The 19312-nt window shown below is 25.7% G+C and overlaps 1 protein-coding gene across 1 annotated transcript in view; it reads right to left on the bottom strand.

Moving 5' to 3' along the window:
* The window catches only part of LOC129975446 (neurogenic locus notch homolog protein 1-like), a 61407-nt gene that overhangs the window by 4777 nt on the left and 37318 nt on the right, over positions 1-19312 (bottom strand). The window contains exons 15-47 of the mRNA XM_056088509.1: positions 18911-19018; positions 18334-18441; positions 17757-17864; positions 17180-17287; positions 16603-16710; positions 16026-16133; positions 15448-15555; positions 14870-14977; positions 14293-14400; positions 13715-13822; positions 13137-13244; positions 12560-12667; positions 11982-12089; positions 11404-11511; positions 10827-10934; positions 10249-10356; positions 9672-9779; positions 9095-9202; positions 8517-8624; positions 7939-8046; positions 7361-7468; positions 6783-6890; positions 6206-6313; positions 5629-5736; positions 5052-5159; positions 4475-4582; positions 3898-4005; positions 3320-3427; positions 2742-2849; positions 2165-2272; positions 1588-1695; positions 1011-1118; positions 433-540 (exon numbers count right to left, since the gene is read on the bottom strand). Coding sequence (XP_055944484.1) covers positions 433-540; positions 1011-1118; positions 1588-1695; positions 2165-2272; positions 2742-2849; positions 3320-3427; positions 3898-4005; positions 4475-4582; positions 5052-5159; positions 5629-5736; positions 6206-6313; positions 6783-6890; positions 7361-7468; positions 7939-8046; positions 8517-8624; positions 9095-9202; positions 9672-9779; positions 10249-10356; positions 10827-10934; positions 11404-11511; positions 11982-12089; positions 12560-12667; positions 13137-13244; positions 13715-13822; positions 14293-14400; positions 14870-14977; positions 15448-15555; positions 16026-16133; positions 16603-16710; positions 17180-17287; positions 17757-17864; positions 18334-18441; positions 18911-19018 — 3564 coding nt within the window. The remainder of the gene's footprint in view (positions 1-432; positions 541-1010; positions 1119-1587; positions 1696-2164; positions 2273-2741; positions 2850-3319; positions 3428-3897; positions 4006-4474; positions 4583-5051; positions 5160-5628; positions 5737-6205; positions 6314-6782; positions 6891-7360; positions 7469-7938; positions 8047-8516; positions 8625-9094; positions 9203-9671; positions 9780-10248; positions 10357-10826; positions 10935-11403; positions 11512-11981; positions 12090-12559; positions 12668-13136; positions 13245-13714; positions 13823-14292; positions 14401-14869; positions 14978-15447; positions 15556-16025; positions 16134-16602; positions 16711-17179; positions 17288-17756; positions 17865-18333; positions 18442-18910; positions 19019-19312) is intronic.

The raw sequence follows: 19312 nt of genomic DNA, 5'->3' as shown, positions 1-19312 counted from the left end.
ATAATTATTATTTCAAATTCTTATTTTAAATTATAATCTTTTATATAGAAAAATATCAAAATCTAATAAATCTGTATGCCTTTATTTCATTTTCATCTACACAATTAAAAGAAATAGATCAAAACAATTTCATGGTTTATCTTTTCTTCAAGAGGAAACTGAACAATAATAGAACTATCTTATATCAGTAAGTGTTACAGACGCCGAGAAGAGATATTTCTGCTGATAACAGTTTGTCTTAGTTGAGTCAATCGTATTAATTTCTTGCCTATTCTCTAAAACTAGCGTTATTTATAATATATTATTATTATTTTTGAAAAAATAAATATATAAATCTTGTTGTTAAATACATAAAATTTAAGGTAGTAAACATTTATTGAATGAACAACTAATTATTTTTAAAATATAAGAGAGCAAACATCTAAATTATACCTTTCTCACAAGTATCTCCAGAAAATGGTGTCGGGCACATACATTTAAAAGAATTTTTGTCTATCTGACAACTGCCTCCGTTTTTGCATGGCTTTTCAGTGCACGGATCTACAAATAAAAGACTTCTTATTCAATTACCTCCAAATATAATTATTATTTCAAATTCTTATTTTAAATTATAATCTTTTATTTAGAAAAATATCAAAATCTAATAAATCTGTATGCCTTTATTTCATTTTCATCTACACAATTAGAAGAAATAGATCAAAACAATTTCATGGTTTATCTTTTCTTCAAGAGGAAACTGAACAATAATAGAACTATCTTATATCAGTAAGTGTTACAGACGCCGAGAAGAGATACTTCTGCTGATAACAGTTTGTCTTAGTTGAGTCAATCGTATTAATTTCTTGCCTATTCACTAAAACTAGCGTTATTTATAATATATTATTATTATTTTTGTAAAAATAAATATATAAATCTTGTTGTTAAATACATAAAATTTAAGGTAGTAAACATTTATTGAATGAACAACTAATTATTTTTAAAATATAAGAGAGCAAACATCTAAATTATACCTTTCTCACAAGTATCTCCAGAAAATGGTGTCGGGCACATACATTTAAAAGAATTTTTGTCTATCTGACAACTGCCTCCGTTTTTGCATGGCTTTTCAGTGCACGGATCTACAAATAAAAGACTTCTTATTCAATTACCTCCAAATATAATTATTATTTCAAATTCTTATTTTAAATTATAATCTTTTATATAGAAAAATATCAAAATCTAATAAATCTGTATGCCTTTATTTCATTTTCATCTACACAATTAAAAGAAATAGATCAAAACAATTTCATGGTTTATCTTTTCTTCAAGAGGAAACTGAACAATAATAGAACTATCTTATATCATTAAGTGTTACAGACGCCGAGAAGAGATACTTCTGCTGATAACAGTTTGTCTTAGTTGAGTCAATCGTATTAATTTCTTGCCTATTCTCTAAAACTAGCGTTATTTATAATATATTATTATTATTTTTGTAAAAATAAATACAAAATCTGGTTGTTAAATACATAAAATTTAAGGTAGTAAACATTTATTGAATGAACAACTAATTATTTTTAAAATATAAGAGAGGAAACATCTAAATTATACCTTTCTCACAAGTATCTCCAGAAAATGGTGTAGGACACATACATTTAAAAGAATTTTTGTCTATCTGACAACTGCCTCCGTTTTTGCATGGCTTTTCAGTGCACGGATCTACAAATAAAAGACTTCTTATTCAATTACCTCCAAATATAATTATTATTTCAAATTCTTATTTTAAATTATAATCTTTTATATAGAAAAATATCAAAATCTAATAAATCTGTATGCCTTTATTTCATTTTCATCTACACAATTAGAAGAAATAGATCAAAACAATTTCATGGTTTATCTTTTCTTCAAGAGGAAACTGAACAATAATAGAACTATCTTATATCAGTAAGTGTTACAGACGCCGAGAAGAGATACTTCTGCTGATAACAGTTTGTCTTAGTTGAGTCAATCGTTTTAATTTCTTGCCTATTCTCTAAAACTAGCGTTATTTATAATATATTATTATTATTTTTGTAAAAATAAATACAAAATCTGGTTGTTAAATACATAAAATTTAAGGTAGTAAACATTTATTGAATGAACAACTAATTATTTTTAAAATATAAGAGAGGAAACATCTAAATTATACCTTTCTCACAAGTATCTCCAGAAAATGGTGTAGGACACATACATATAAAAGAATTTTTGTCTATCTGACAACTGCCTCCGTTTTTGCATGGCTTTTCAGTGCACGGATCTACAAATAAAAGACTTCTTATTCAATTACCTCCAAATATAATTATTATTTCAAATTCCCATTTTAAATTATAATCTTTTATATAGAAAAATATCAAAATCTAATAAATCTGTATGCCTTTATTTCATTTTCATCTACACAATTAAAAGAAATAGATCAAAACAATTTCATGGTTTATCTTTTCTTCAAGAGGAAACTGAACAATAATAGAACTATCTTATATCAGTAAGTGTTACAGACGCCGAGAAGAGATACTTCTGCTGATAACAGTTTGTCTTAGTTGAGTCAATCGTTTTAATTTCTTGCCTATTCTCTAAAACTAGCGTTATTTATAATATATTATTATTATTTTTGTAAAAATAAATACAAAATCTGGTTGTTAAATACATAAAATTTAAGGTAGTAAACATTTATTGAATGAACAACTAATTATTTTTAAAATATAAGAGAGGAAACATCTAAATTATACCTTTCTCACAAGTATCTCCAGAAAATGGTGTAGGACACATACATATAAAAGAATTTTTGTCTATCTGACAACTGCCTCCGTTTTTGCATGGCTTTTCAGTGCACGGATCTACAAATAAAAGACTTCTTATTCAATTACCTCCAAATATAATTATTATTTCAAATTCCCATTTTAAATTATAATCTTTTATATAGAAAAATATCAAAATCTAATAAATCTGTATGCCTTTATTTCATTTTCATCTACACAATTAAAAGAAATAGATCAAAACAATTTCATGGTTTATCTTTTCTTCAAGAGGAAACTGAACAATAATAGAACTATCTTATATCAGTAAGTGTTACAGACGCCGAGAAGAGATATTTCTGCTGATAACAGTTTGTCTTAGTTGAGTCAATCGTATTAATTTCTTGCCTATTCTCTAAAACTAGCGTTATTTATAATATATTATTATTATTTTTGAAAAAATAAATATATAAATCTTGTTGTTAAATACATAAAATTTAAGGTAGTAAACATTTATTGAATGAACAACTAATTATTTTTAAAATATAAGAGAGCAAACATCTAAATTATACCTTTCTCACAAGTATCTCCAGAAAATGGTGTCGGGCACATACATTTAAAAGAATTTTTGTCTATCTGACAACTGCCTCCGTTTTTGCATGGCTTTTCAGTGCACGGATCTACAAATAAAAGACTTCTTATTCAATTACCTCCAAATATAATTATTATTTCAAATTCTTATTTTAAATTATAATCTTTTATTTAGAAAAATATCAAAATCTAATAAATCTGTATGCCTTTATTTCATTTTCATCTACACAATTAGAAGAAATAGATCAAAACAATTTCATGGTTTATCTTTTCTTCAAGAGGAAACTGAACAATAATAGAACTATCTTATATCAGTAAGTGTTACAGACGCCGAGAAGAGATACTTCTGCTGATAACAGTTTGTCTTAGTTGAGTCAATCGTATTAATTTCTTGCCTATTCACTAAAACTAGCGTTATTTATAATATATTATTATTATTTTTGTAAAAATAAATATATAAATCTTGTTGTTAAATACATAAAATTTAAGGTAGTAAACATTTATTGAATGAACAACTAATTATTTTTAAAATATAAGAGAGCAAACATCTAAATTATACCTTTCTCACAAGTATCTCCAGAAAATGGTGTCGGGCACATACATTTAAAAGAATTTTTGTCTATCTGACAACTGCCTCCGTTTTTGCATGGCTTTTCAGTGCACGGATCTACAAATAAAAGACTTCTTATTCAATTACCTCCAAATATAATTATTATTTCAAATTCTTATTTTAAATTATAATCTTTTATATAGAAAAATATCAAAATCTAATAAATCTGTATGCCTTTATTTCATTTTCATCTACACAATTAAAAGAAATAGATCAAAACAATTTCATGGTTTATCTTTTCTTCAAGAGGAAACTGAACAATAATAGAACTATCTTATATCATTAAGTGTTACAGACGCCGAGAAGAGATACTTCTGCTGATAACAGTTTGTCTTAGTTGAGTCAATCGTATTAATTTCTTGCCTATTCTCTAAAACTAGCGTTATTTATAATATATTATTATTATTTTTGTAAAAATAAATACAAAATCTGGTTGTTAAATACATAAAATTTAAGGTAGTAAACATTTATTGAATGAACAACTAATTATTTTTAAAATATAAGAGAGGAAACATCTAAATTATACCTTTCTCACAAGTATCTCCAGAAAATGGTGTAGGACACATACATTTAAAAGAATTTTTGTCTATCTGACAACTGCCTCCGTTTTTGCATGGCTTTTCAGTGCACGGATCTACAAATAAAAGACTTCTTATTCAATTACCTCCAAATATAATTATTATTTCAAATTCTTATTTTAAATTATAATCTTTTATATAGAAAAATATCAAAATCTAATAAATCTGTATGCCTTTATTTCATTTTCATCTACACAATTAGAAGAAATAGATCAAAACAATTTCATGGTTTATCTTTTCTTCAAGAGGAAACTGAACAATAATAGAACTATCTTATATCAGTAAGTGTTACAGACGCCGAGAAGAGATACTTCTGCTGATAACAGTTTGTCTTAGTTGAGTCAATCGTTTTAATTTCTTGCCTATTCTCTAAAACTAGCGTTATTTATAATATATTATTATTATTTTTGTAAAAATAAATACAAAATCTGGTTGTTAAATACATAAAATTTAAGGTAGTAAACATTTATTGAATGAACAACTAATTATTTTTAAAATATAAGAGAGGAAACATCTAAATTATACCTTTCTCACAAGTATCTCCAGAAAATGGTGTAGGACACATACATATAAAAGAATTTTTGTCTATCTGACAACTGCCTCCGTTTTTGCATGGCTTTTCAGTGCACGGATCTACAAATAAAAGACTTCTTATTCAATTACCTCCAAATATAATTATTATTTCAAATTCCCATTTTAAATTATAATCTTTTATATAGAAAAATATCAAAATCTAATAAATCTGTATGCCTTTATTTCATTTTCATCTACACAATTAAAAGAAATAGATCAAAACAATTTCATGGTTTATCTTTTCTTCAAGAGGAAACTGAACAATAATAGAACTATCTTATATCAGTAAGTGTTACAGACGCCGAGAAGAGATACTTCTGCTGATAACAGTTTGTCTTAGTTGAGTCAATCGTTTTAATTTCTTGCCTATTCTCTAAAACTAGCGTTATTTATAATATATTATTATTATTTTTGTAAAAATAAATACAAAATCTGGTTGTTAAATACATAAAATTTAAGGTAGTAAACATTTATTGAATGAACAACTAATTATTTTTAAAATATAAGAGAGGAAACATCTAAATTATACCTTTCTCACAAGTATCTCCAGAAAATGGTGTAGGACACATACATATAAAAGAATTTTTGTCTATCTGACAACTGCCTCCGTTTTTGCATGGCTTTTCAGTGCACGGATCTACAAATAAAAGACTTCTTATTCAATTACCTCCAAATATAATTATTATTTCAAATTCCCATTTTAAATTATAATCTTTTATATAGAAAAATATCAAAATCTAATAAATCTGTATGCCTTTATTTCATTTTCATCTACACAATTAAAAGAAATAGATCAAAACAATTTCATGGTTTATCTTTTCTTCAAGAGGAAACTGAACAATAATAGAACTATCTTATATCAGTAAGTGTTACAGACGCCGAGAAGAGATACTTCTGCTGATAACAGTTTGTCTTAGTTGAGTCAATCGTATAAACTTCTTGCCTATTCTCTAAAACTAACGTTATTTATAATATATTATTATTATTTTTGTAAAAATAAATACAAAATCTGGTTGTTAAATACATAAAATTTAAGGTAGTAAACATTTATTGAATGAACAACTAATTATTTTTAAAATATAAGAGAGGAAACATCTAAATTATACCTTTCTCACAAGTATCTCCAGAAAATGGTGTAGGACACATACATTTAAAAGAATTTTTGTCTATCTGACAACTGCCTCCGTTTTTGCATGGCTTTTCAGTGCACGGATCTACAAATAAAAGACTTCTTATTCAATTACCTCCAAATATAATTATTATTTCAAATTCTTATTTTAAATTATAATCTTTTATATAGAAAAATATCAAAATCTAATAAATCTGTATGCCTTTATTTCATTTTCATCTACACAATTAGAAGAAATAGATCAAAACAATTTCATGGTTTATCTTTTCTTCAAGAGGAAACTGAACAATAATAGAACTATCTTATATCAGTAAGTGTTACAGACGCCGAGAAGAGATACTTCTGCTGATAACAGTTTGTCTTAGTTGAGTCAATCGTTTTAATTTCTTGCCTATTCTCTAAAACTAGCGTTATTTATAATATATTATTATTATTTTTGTAAAAATAAATACAAAATCTGGTTGTTAAATACATAAAATTTAAGGTAGTAAACATTTATTGAATGAACAACTAATTATTTTTAAAATATAAGAGAGGAAACATCTAAATTATACCTTTCTCACAAGTATCTCCAGAAAATGGTGTAGGACACATACATTTAAAAGAATTTTTGTCTATCTGACAACTGCCTCCGTTTTTGCATGGCTTTTCAGTGCACGGATCTACAAATAAAAGACTTCTTATTCAATTACCTCCAAATATAATTATTATTTCAAATTCTTATTTTAAATTATAATCTTTTATATAGAAAAATATCAAAATCTAATAAATCTGTATGCCTTTATTTCATTTTCATCTACACAATTAAAAGAAATAGATCAAAACAATTTCATGGTTTATCTTTTCTTCAAGAGGAAACTGAACAATAATAGAACTATCTTATATCAGTAAGTGTTACAGACGCCGAGAAGAGATATTTCTGCTGATAACAGTTTGTCTTAGTTGAGTCAATCGTATTAATTTCTTGCCTATTCTCTAAAACTAGCGTTATTTATAATATATTATTATTATTTTTGAAAAAATAAATATATAAATCTTGTTGTTAAATACATAAAATTTAAGGTAGTAAACATTTATTGAATGAACAACTAATTATTTTTAAAATATAAGAGAGCAAACATCTAAATTATACCTTTCTCACAAGTATCTCCAGAAAATGGTGTCGGGCACATACATTTAAAAGAATTTTTGTCTATCTGACAACTGCCTCCGTTTTTGCATGGCTTTTCAGTGCACGGATCTACAAATAAAAGACTTCTTATTCAATTACCTCCAAATATAATTATTATTTCAAATTCTTATTTTAAATTATAATCTTTTATTTAGAAAAATATCAAAATCTAATAAATCTGTATGCCTTTATTTCATTTTCATCTACACAATTAGAAGAAATAGATCAAAACAATTTCATGGTTTATCTTTTCTTCAAGAGGAAACTGAACAATAATAGAACTATCTTATATCAGTAAGTGTTACAGACGCCGAGAAGAGATACTTCTGCTGATAACAGTTTGTCTTAGTTGAGTCAATCGTATTAATTTCTTGCCTATTCTCTAAAACTAGCGTTATTTATAATATATTATTATTATTTTTGTAAAAATAAATATATAAATCTTGTTGTTAAATACATAAAATTTAAGGTAGTAAACATTTATTGAATGAACAACTAATTATTTTTAAAATATAAGAGAGCAAACATCTAAATTATACCTTTCTCACAAGTATCTCCAGAAAATGGTGTCGGGCACATACATTTAAAAGAATTTTTGTCTATCTGACAACTGCCTCCGTTTTTGCATGGCTTTTCAGTGCACGGATCTACAAATAAAAGACTTCTTATTCAATTACCTCCAAATATAATTATTATTTCAAATTCTTATTTTAAATTATAATCTTTTATATAGAAAAATATCAAAATCTAATAAATCTGTATGCCTTTATTTCATTTTCATCTACACAATTAAAAGAAATAGATCAAAACAATTTCATGGTTTATCTTTTCTTCAAGAGGAAACTGAACAATAATAGAACTATCTTATATCATTAAGTGTTACAGACGCCGAGAAGAGATACTTCTGCTGATAACAGTTTGTCTTAGTTGAGTCAATCGTATTAATTTCTTGCCTATTCTCTAAAACTAGCGTTATTTATAATATATTATTATTATTTTTGTAAAAATAAATACAAAATCTGGTTGTTAAATACATAAAATTTAAGGTAGTAAACATTTATTGAATGAACAACTAATTATTTTTAAATATAAAAGAGAGGAAACATCTAAATTATACCTTTCTCACAAGTATCTCCAGAAAATGGTGTAGGACACATACATTTAAAAGAATTTTTGTCTATCTGACAACTGCCTCCGTTTTTGCATGGCTTTTCAGTGCACGGATCTACAAATAAAAGACTTCTTATTCAATTACCTCCAAATATAATTATTATTTCAAATTCTTATTTTAAATTATAATCTTTTATATAGAAAAATATCGAAATCTAATAAATCTGTATGCCTTTATTTCATTTTCATCTACACAATTAGAAGAAATAGATCAAAACAATTTCATGGTTTATCTTTTCTTCAAGAGGAAACTGAACAATAATAGAACTATCTTATATCAGTAAGTGTTACAGACGCCGAGAAGAGATACTTCTGCTGATAACAGTTTGTCTTAGTTGAGTCAATCGTTTTAATTTCTTGCCTATTCACTAAAACTAGCGTTATTTATAATATATTATTATTATTTTTGTAAAAATAAATATATAAATCTTGTTGTTAAATACATAAAATTTAAGGTAGTAAACATTTATTGAATGAACAACTAATTATTTTTAAAATATAAGAGAGGAAACATCTAAATTATACCTTTCTCACAAGTATCTCCAGAAAATGGTGTAGGACACATACATTTAAAAGAATTTTTGTCTATCTGACAACTGCCTCCGTTTTTGCATGGCTTTTCAGTGCACGGATCTACAAATAAAAGACTTCTTATTCAATTACCTCCAAATATAATTATTATTTCAAATTCTTATTTTAAATTATAATCTTTTATATAGAAAAATATCAAAATCTAATAAATCTGTATGCCTTTATTTCATTTTCATCTACACAATTAAAAGAAATAGATCAAAACAATTTCATGGTTTATCTTTTCTTCAAGAGGAAACTGAACAATAATAGAACTATCTTATATCATTAAGTGTTACAGACGCCGAGAAGAGATACTTCTGCTGATAACAGTTTGTCTTAGTTGAGTCAATCGTTTTAATTTCTTGCCTATTCTCTAAAACTAGCGTTATTTATAATATATTATTATTATTTTTGTAAAAATAAATACAAAATCTGGTTGTTAAATACATAACATTTAAGGTAGTAAACATTTATTGAATGAACAACTAATTATTTTTAAAATATAAGAGAGGAAACATCTAAATTATACCTTTCTCACAAGTATCTCCAGAAAATGGTGTAGGACACATACATTTAAAAGAATTTTTGTCTATCTGACAACTGCCTCCGTTTTTGCATGGCTTTTCAGTGCACGGATCTACAAATAAAAGACTTCTTATTCAATTACCTCCAAATATAATTATTATTTCAAATTCTTATTTTAAATTATAATCTTTTATATAAAAAAATATCAAAATCTAATAAATCTGTATGCCTTTATTTCATTTTCATCTACACAATTAAAAGAAATAGATCAAAACAATTTCATGGTTTATCTTTTCTTCAAGAGGAAACTGAACAATAATAGAACTATCTTATATCATTAAGTGTTACAGACGCCGAGAAGAGATACTTCTGCTGATAACAGTTTGTCTTAGTTGAGTCAATCGTATTAATTTCTTGCCTATTCTCTAAAACTAACGTTATTTATAATATATTATTATTATTTTTGTAAAAATAAATACAAAATCTGGTTGTTAAATACATAAAATTTAAGGTAGTAAACATTTATTGAATGAACAACTAATTATTTTTAAAATATAAGAGAGGAAACATCTAAATTATACCTTTCTCACAAGTATCTCCAGAAAATGGTGTAGGACACATACATTTAAAAGAATTTTTGTCTATCTGACAACTGCCTCCGTTTTTGCATGGCTTTTCAGTGCACGGATCTACAAATAAAAGACTTCTTATTCAATTACCTCCAAACATAATTATTATTTCAAATTCTTATTTTAAATTATAATCTTTTATATAGAAAAATATCAAAATCTAATAAATCTGTATGCCTTTATTTCATTTTCATCTACACAATTAGAAGAAATAGATCAAAACAATTTCATGGTTTATCTTTTCTTCAAGAGGAAACTGAACAATAATAGAACTATCTTATATCAGTAAGTGTTACAGACGCCGAGAAGAGATACTTCTGCTGATAACAGTTTGTCTTAGTTGAGTCAATCGTTTTAATTTCTTGCCTATTCACTAAAACTAGCGTTATTTATAATATATTATTATTATTTTTGTAAAAATAAATATATAAATCTTGTTGTTAAATACATAAAATTTAAGGTAGTAAACATTTATTGAATGAACAACTAATTATTTTTAAAATATAAGAGAGCAAACATCTAAATTATACCTTTCTCACAAGTATCTCCAGAAAATGGTGTCGGGCACATACATTTAAAAGAATTTTTGTCTATCTGACAACTGCCTCCGTTTTTGCATGGCTTTTCAGTGCACGGATCTACAAATAAAAGACTTCTTATTCAATTACCTCCAAATATAATTATTATTTCAAATTCTTATTTTAAATTATAATCTTTTATATAGAAAAATATCAAAATCTAATAAATCTGTATGCCTTTATTTCATTTTCATCTACACAATTAAAAGAAATAGATCAAAACAATTTCATGGTTTATCTTTTCTTCAAGAGGAAACTGAACAATAATAGAACTATCTTATATCAGTAAGTGTTACAGACGCCGAGAAGAGATACTTCTGCTGATAACAGTTTGTCTTAGTTGAGTCAATCGTATAAACTTCTTGCCTATTCTCTAAAACTAACGTTATTTATAATATATTATTATTTTTTTTGTAAAAATAAATACAAAATCTGGTTGTTAAATACATAAAATTTAAGGTAGTAAACATTTATTGAATGAACAACTAATTATTTTTAAAATATAAGAGAGGAAACATCTAAATTATACCTTTCTCACAAGTATCTCCAGAAAATGGTGTAGGACACATACATTTAAAAGAATTTTTGTCTATCTGACAACTGCCTCCGTTTTTGCATGGCTTTTCAGTGCACGGATCTACAAATAAAAGACTTCTTATTCAATTACCTCCAAATATAATTATTATTTCAAATTCTTATTTTAAATTATAATCTTTTATATAGAAAAATATCAAAATCTAATAAATCTGTATGCCTTTATTTCATTTTCATCTACACAATTAAAAGAAATAGATCAAAACAATTTCATGGTTTATCTTTTCTTCAAGAGGAAACTGAACAATAATAGAACTATCTTATATCAGTAAGTGTTACAGACGCCGAGAAGAGATATTTCTGCTGATAACAGTTTGTCTTAGTTGAGTCAATCGTATTAATTTCTTGCCTATTCTCTAAAACTAGCGTTATTTATAATATATTATTATTATTTTTGAAAAAATAAATATATAAATCTTGTTGTTAAATACATAAAATTTAAGGTAGTAAACATTTATTGAATGAACAACTAATTATTTTTAAAATATAAGAGAGCAAACATCTAAATTATACCTTTCTCACAAGTATCTCCAGAAAATGGTGTCGGGCACATACATTTAAAAGAATTTTTGTCTATCTGACAACTGCCTCCGTTTTTGCATGGCTTTTCAGTGCACGGATCTACAAATAAAAGACTTCTTATTCAATTACCTCCAAATATAATTATTATTTCAAATTCTTATTTTAAATTATAATCTTTTATTTAGAAAAATATCAAAATCTAATAAATCTGTATGCCTTTATTTCATTTTCATCTACACAATTAGAAGAAATAGATCAAAACAATTTCATGGTTTATCTTTTCTTCAAGAGGAAACTGAACAATAATAGAACTATCTTATATCAGTAAGTGTTACAGACGCCGAGAAGAGATACTTCTGCTGATAACAGTTTGTCTTAGTTGAGTCAATCGTATTAATTTCTTGCCTATTCACTAAAACTAGCGTTATTTATAATATATTATTATTATTTTTGTAAAAATAAATATATAAATCTTGTTGTTAAATACATAAAATTTAAGGTAGTAAACATTTATTGAATGAACAACTAATTATTTTTAAAATATAAGAGAGCAAACATCTAAATTATACCTTTCTCACAAGTATCTCCAGAAAATGGTGTCGGGCACATACATTTAAAAGAATTTTTGTCTATCTGACAACTGCCTCCGTTTTTGCATGGCTTTTCAGTGCACGGATCTACAAATAAAAGACTTCTTATTCAATTACCTCCAAATATAATTATTATTTCAAATTCTTATTTTAAATTATAATCTTTTATATAGAAAAATATCAAAATCTAATAAATCTGTATGCCTTTATTTCATTTTCATCTACACAATTAAAAGAAATAGATCAAAACAATTTCATGGTTTATCTTTTCTTCAAGAGGAAACTGAACAATAATAGAACTATCTTATATCATTAAGTGTTACAGACGCCGAGAAGAGATACTTCTGCTGATAACAGTTTGTCTTAGTTGAGTCAATCGTATTAATTTCTTGCCTATTCTCTAAAACTAGCGTTATTTATAATATATTATTATTATTTTTGTAAAAATAAATACAAAATCTGGTTGTTAAATACATAAAATTTAAGGTAGTAAACATTTATTGAATGAACAACTAATTATTTTTAAAATATAAGAGAGGAAACATCTAAATTATACCTTTCTCACAAGTATCTCCAGAAAATGGTGTAGGACACATACATTTAAAAGAATTTTTGTCTATCTGACAACTGCCTCCGTTTTTGCATGGCTTTTCAGTGCACGGATCTACAAATAAAAGACTTCTTATTCAATTACCTCCAAATATAATTATTATTTCAAATTCTTATTTTAAATTATAATCTTTTATATAGAAAAATATCGAAATCTAATAAATCTGTATGCCTTTATTTCATTTTCATCTACACAATTAGAAGAAATAGATCAAAACAATTTCATGGTTTATCTTTTCTTCAAGAGGAAACTGAACAATAATAGAACTATCTTATATCAGTAAGTGTTACAGACGCCGAGAAGAGATACTTCTGCTGATAACAGTTTGTCTTAGTTGAGTCAATCGTTTTAATTTCTTGCCTATTCACTAAAACTAGCGTTATTTATAATATATTATTATTATTTTTGTAAAAATAAATATATAAATCTTGTTGTTAAATACATAAAATTTAAGGTAGTAAACATTTATTGAATGAACAACTAATTATTTTTAAAATATAAGAGAGCAAACATCTAAATTATACCTTTCTCACAAGTATCTCCAGAAAATGGTGTCGGGCACATACATTTAAAAGAATTTTTGTCTATCTGACAACTGCCTCCGTTTTTGCATGGCTTTTCAGTGCACGGATCTACAAATAAAAGACTTCTTATTCAATTACCTCCAAATATAATTATTATTTCAAATTCTTATTTTAAATTATAATCTTTTATTTAGAAAAATATCAAAATCTAATAAATCTGTATGCCTTTATTTCATTTTCATCTACACAATTAGAAGAAATAGATCAAAACAATTTCATGGTTTATCTTTTCTTCAAGAGGAAACTGAACAATAATAGAACTATCTTATATCAGTAAGTGTTACAGACGCCGAGAAGAGATACTTCTGCTGATAACAGTTTGTCTTAGTTGAGTCAATCGTATTAATTTCTTGCCTATTCACTAAAACTAGCGTTATTTATAATATATTATTATTATTTTTGTAAAAATAAATATATAAATCTTGTTGTTAAATACATAAAATTTAAGGTAGTAAACATTTATTGAATGAACAACTAATTATTTTTAAAATATAAGAGAGCAAACATCTAAATTATACCTTTCTCACAAGTATCTCCAGAAAATGGTGTCGGGCACATACATTTAAAAGAATTTTTGTCTATCTGACAACTGCCTCCGTTTTTGCATGGCTTTTCAGTGCACGGATCTACAAATAAAAGACTTCTTATTCAATTACCTCCAAATATAATTATTATTTCAAATTCTTATTTTAAATTATAATCTTTTATATAGAAAAATATCAAAATCTAATAAATCTGTATGCCTTTATTTCATTTTCATCTACACAATTAAAAGAAATAGATCAAAACAATTTCATGGTTTATCTTTTCTTCAAGAGGAAACTGAACAATAATAGAACTATCTTATATCAGTAAGTGTTACAGACGCCGAGAAGAGATACTTCTGCTGATAACAGTTTGTCTTAGTTGAGTCAATCGTATAAACTTCTTGCCTATTCTCTAAAACTAACGTTATTTATAATATATTATTATTATTTTTGTAAAAATAAATACAAAATCTGGTTGTTAAATACATAAAATTTAAGGTAGTAAACATTTATTGAATGAACAACTAATTATTTTTAAAATATAAGAGAGGAAACATCTAAATTATACCTTTCTCACAAGTATCTCCAGAAAATGGTGTAGGACACATACATTTAAAAGAATTTTTGTCTATCTGACAACTGCCTCCGTTTTTGCATGGCTTTTCAGTGCACGGATCTACAAATAAAAGACTTCTTATTCAATTACCTCCAAATATAATTATTATTTCAAATTCTTATTTTAAATTATAATCTTTTATATAGAAAAATATCAAAATCTAATAAATCTGTATGCCTTTATTTCATTTTCATCTACACAATTAAAAGAAATAGATCAAAACAATTTCATGGTTTATCTTTTCTTCAAGAGGAAACTGAACAATAATAGAACTATCTTATATCAGTAAGTGTTACAGACGCCGAGAAGAGATATTTCTGCTGATAACAGTTTGTCTTAGTTGAGTCAATCGTATTAATTTCTTGCCTATTCTCTAAAACTAGCGTTATTTATAATATATTATTATTATTTTTGAAAAAATAAATATATAAATCTTGTTGTTAAATACATAAAATTTAAGGTAGTAAACATTTATTGAATGAACAACTAATTATTTTTAAAATATAAGAGAGCAAACATCTAAATTATACCTTTCTCACAAGTATCTCCAGAAAATGGTGTCGGGCACATACATTTAAAAGAATTTTTGTCTATCTGACAACTGCCTCCGTTTTTGCATGGCTTTTCAGTGCACGGATCTACAAATAAAAGACTTCTTATTCAATTACCTCCAAATATAATTATTATTTCAAATTCTTATTTTAAATTATAATCTTTTATTTAGAAAAATATCAAAATCTAATAAATCTGTATGCCTTTATTTCATTTTCATCTACACAATTAGAAGAAATAGATCAAAACAATTTCATGGTTTATCTTTTCTTCAAGAGGAAACTGAACAATAATAGAACTATCTTATATCAGTAAGTGTTACAGACGCCGAGAAGAGATACTTCTGCTGATAACAGTTTGTCTTAGTTGAGTCAATCGTATTAATTTCTTGCCTATTCACTAAAACTAGCGTTATTTATAATATATTATTATTATTTTTGTAAAAATAAATATATAAATCTTGTTGTTAAATACATAAAATTTAAGGTAGTAAACATTTATTGAATGAACAACTAATTATTTTTAAAATATAAGAGAGCAAACATCTAAATTATACCTTTCTCACAAGTATCTCCAGAAAATGGTGTCGGGCACATACATTTAAAAGAATTTTTGTCTATCTGACAACTGCCTCCGTTTTTGCATGGCTTTTCAGTGCACGGATCTACAAATAAAAGACTTCTTATTCAATTACCTCCAAATATAATTATTATTTCAAATTCTTATTTTAAATTATAATCTTTTATATAGAAAAATATCAAAATCTAATAAATCTGTATGCCTTTATTTCATTTTCATCTACACAATTAAAAGAAATAGATCAAAACAATTTCATGGTTTATCTTTTCTTCAAGAGGAAACTGAACAATAATAGAACTATCTTATATCATTAAGTGTTACAGACGCCGAGAAGAGATACTTCTGCTGATAACAGTTTGTCTTAGTTGAGTCAATCGTATTAATTTCTTGCCTATTCTCTAAAACTAGCGTTATTTATAATATATTATTATTATTTTTGTAAAAATAAATACAAAATCTGGTTGTTAAATACATAAAATTTAAGGTAGTAAACATTTATTGAATGAACAACTAATTATTTTTAAAATATAAGAGAGGAAACATCTAAATTATACCTTTCTCACAAGTATCTCCAGAAAATGGTGTAGGACACATACATTTAAAAGAATTTTTGTCTATCTGACAACTGCCTCCGTTTTTGCATGGCTTTTCAGTGCACGGATCTACAAATAAAAGACTTCTTATTCAATTACCTCCAAATATAATTATTATTTCAAATTCTTATTTTAAATTATAATCTTTTATATAGAAAAATATCAAAATCTAATAAATCTGTATGCCTTTATTTCATTTTCATCTACACAATTAGAAGAAATAGATCAAAACAATTTCATGGTTTATCTTTTCTTCAAGAGGAAACTGAACAATAATAGAACTATCTTATATCAGTAAGTGTTACAGACGCCGAGAAGAGATACTTCTGCTGATAACAGTTTGTCTTAGTTGAGTCAATCGTTTTAATTTCTTGCCTATTCTCTAAAACTAGCGTTATTTATAATATATTATTATTATTTTTGTAAAAATAAATACAAAATCTGGTTGTTAAATACATAAAATTTAAGGTAGTAAACATTTATTGAATGAACAACTAATTATTTTTAAAATATAAGAGAGGAAACATCTAAATTATACCTTTCTCACAAGTATCTCCAGAAAATGGTGTAGGACACATACATATAAAAGAATTTTTGTCTATCTGACAACTGCCTCCGTTTTTGCATGGCTTTTCAGTGCACGGATCTACAAATAAAAGACTTCTTATTCAATTACCTCCAAATATAATTATTATTTCAAATTCCCATTTTAAATTATAATCTTTTATATAGAAAAATATCAAAATCTAATAAATCTGTATGCCTTTATTTCATTTTCATCTACACAATTAGAAGAAATAGATCAAAACAATTTCATGGTTTATCTTTTCTTCAAGAGGAAACTGAACAATAATAGAACTATCTTATATCAGTAAGTGTTACAGACGCCGAGAAGAGATACTTCTGCTGATAACAGTTTGTCTTAGTTGAGTCAATCGTTTTAATTTCTTGCCTATTCTCTAAAACTAGCGTTATTTATAATATATTATTATTATTTTTGTAAAAATAAATACAAAATCTGGTTGTTAAATACATAAAATTTAAGGTAGTAAACATTTATTGAATGAACAACTAATTATTTTTAAAATATAAGAGAGGAAACATCTAAATTATACCTTTCTCACAAGTATCTCCAGAAAATGGTGTAGGACACATACATATAAAAGAATTTTTGTCTATCTGACAACTGCCTCCGTTTTTGCATGGCTTTTCAGTGCACGGATCTACAAATAAAAGACTTCTTATTCAATTACCTCCAAATATAATTATTATTTCAAATTCCCATTTTAAATTATAATCTTTTATATAGAAAAATATCAAAATCTAATAAATCTGTATGCCTTTATTTCATTTTCATCTACACAATTAAAAGAAATAGATCAAAACAATTTCATGGTTTATCTTTTCTTCAAGAGGAAACTGAACAATAATAGAACTATCTTATATCAGTAAGTGTTACAGACGCCGAGAAGAGATACTTCTGCTGATAACAGTTTGTCTTAGTTGAGTCAATCGTATAAACTTCTTGCCTATTCTCTAAAACTAACGTTATTTATAATATATTATTATTATTTTTGTAAAAATAAATACAAAATCTGGTTGTTAAATACATAAAATTTAAGGTAGTAAACATTTATTGAATGAACAACTAATTATTTTTAAAATATAAGAGAGGAAACATCTAAATTATACCTTTCTCACAAGTATCTCCAGAAAATGGTGTAGGACACATACATTTAAAAGAATTTTTGTCTATCTGACAACTGCCTCCGTTTTTGCATGGCTTTTCAGTGCACGGATCTACAAATAAAAGACTTCTTATTCAATTACCTCCAAATATAATTATTATTTCAAATTCTTATTTTAAATTATAATCTTTTATATAGAAAAATATCAAAATCTAATAAATCTGTATGCCTTTATTTCATTTTCATCTACACAATTAGAAGAAATAGATCAAAACAATTTCATGGTTTATCTTTTCTTCAAGAGGAAACTGAACAATAATAGAACTATCTTATATCAGTAAGTGTTACAGACGCCGAGAAGAGATACTTCTGCTGATAACAGTTTGTCTTAGTTGAGTCAATCGTTTTAATTTCTTGCCTATTCTCTAAAACTAGCGTTATTTATAATATATTATTATTATTTTTGTAAAAATAAATACAAAATCTGGTTGTTAAATACATAAAATTTAAGGTAGTAAACATTTATTGAATGAACAACTAATTATTTTTAAAATATAAGAGAGGAAACATCTAAATTATACCTTTCTCACAAGTATCTCCAGAAAATGGTGTAGGACACATACATTTAAAAGAATTTTTGTCTATCTGACAACTGCCTCCGTTTTTGCATGGCTTTTCAGTGCACGGATCTACAAATAAAAGACTTCTTATTCAATTACCTCCAAATATAATTATTATTTCAAATTCTTATTTTAAATTATAATCTTTTATATAGAAAAATATCAAAATCTAATAAATCTGTATGCCTTTATTTCATTTTCATCTACACAATTAAAAGAAATAGATCAAAACAATTTCATGGTTTATCTTTTCTTCAAGAGGAAACTGAACAATAATAGAACTATCTTATATCAGTAAGTGTTACAGACGCCGAGAAGAGATATTTCTGCTGATAACAGTTTGTCTTAGTTGAGTCAATCGTA

The sequence above is a fragment of the Argiope bruennichi genome, chromosome 7 (assembly GCF_947563725.1).
Source record: "Argiope bruennichi chromosome 7, qqArgBrue1.1, whole genome shotgun sequence".
Classification (NCBI taxonomy): Eukaryota; Metazoa; Arthropoda; class Arachnida; order Araneae; family Araneidae; genus Argiope; species Argiope bruennichi.
This window is presented reverse-complemented; position numbering and strand designations above follow the sequence as displayed.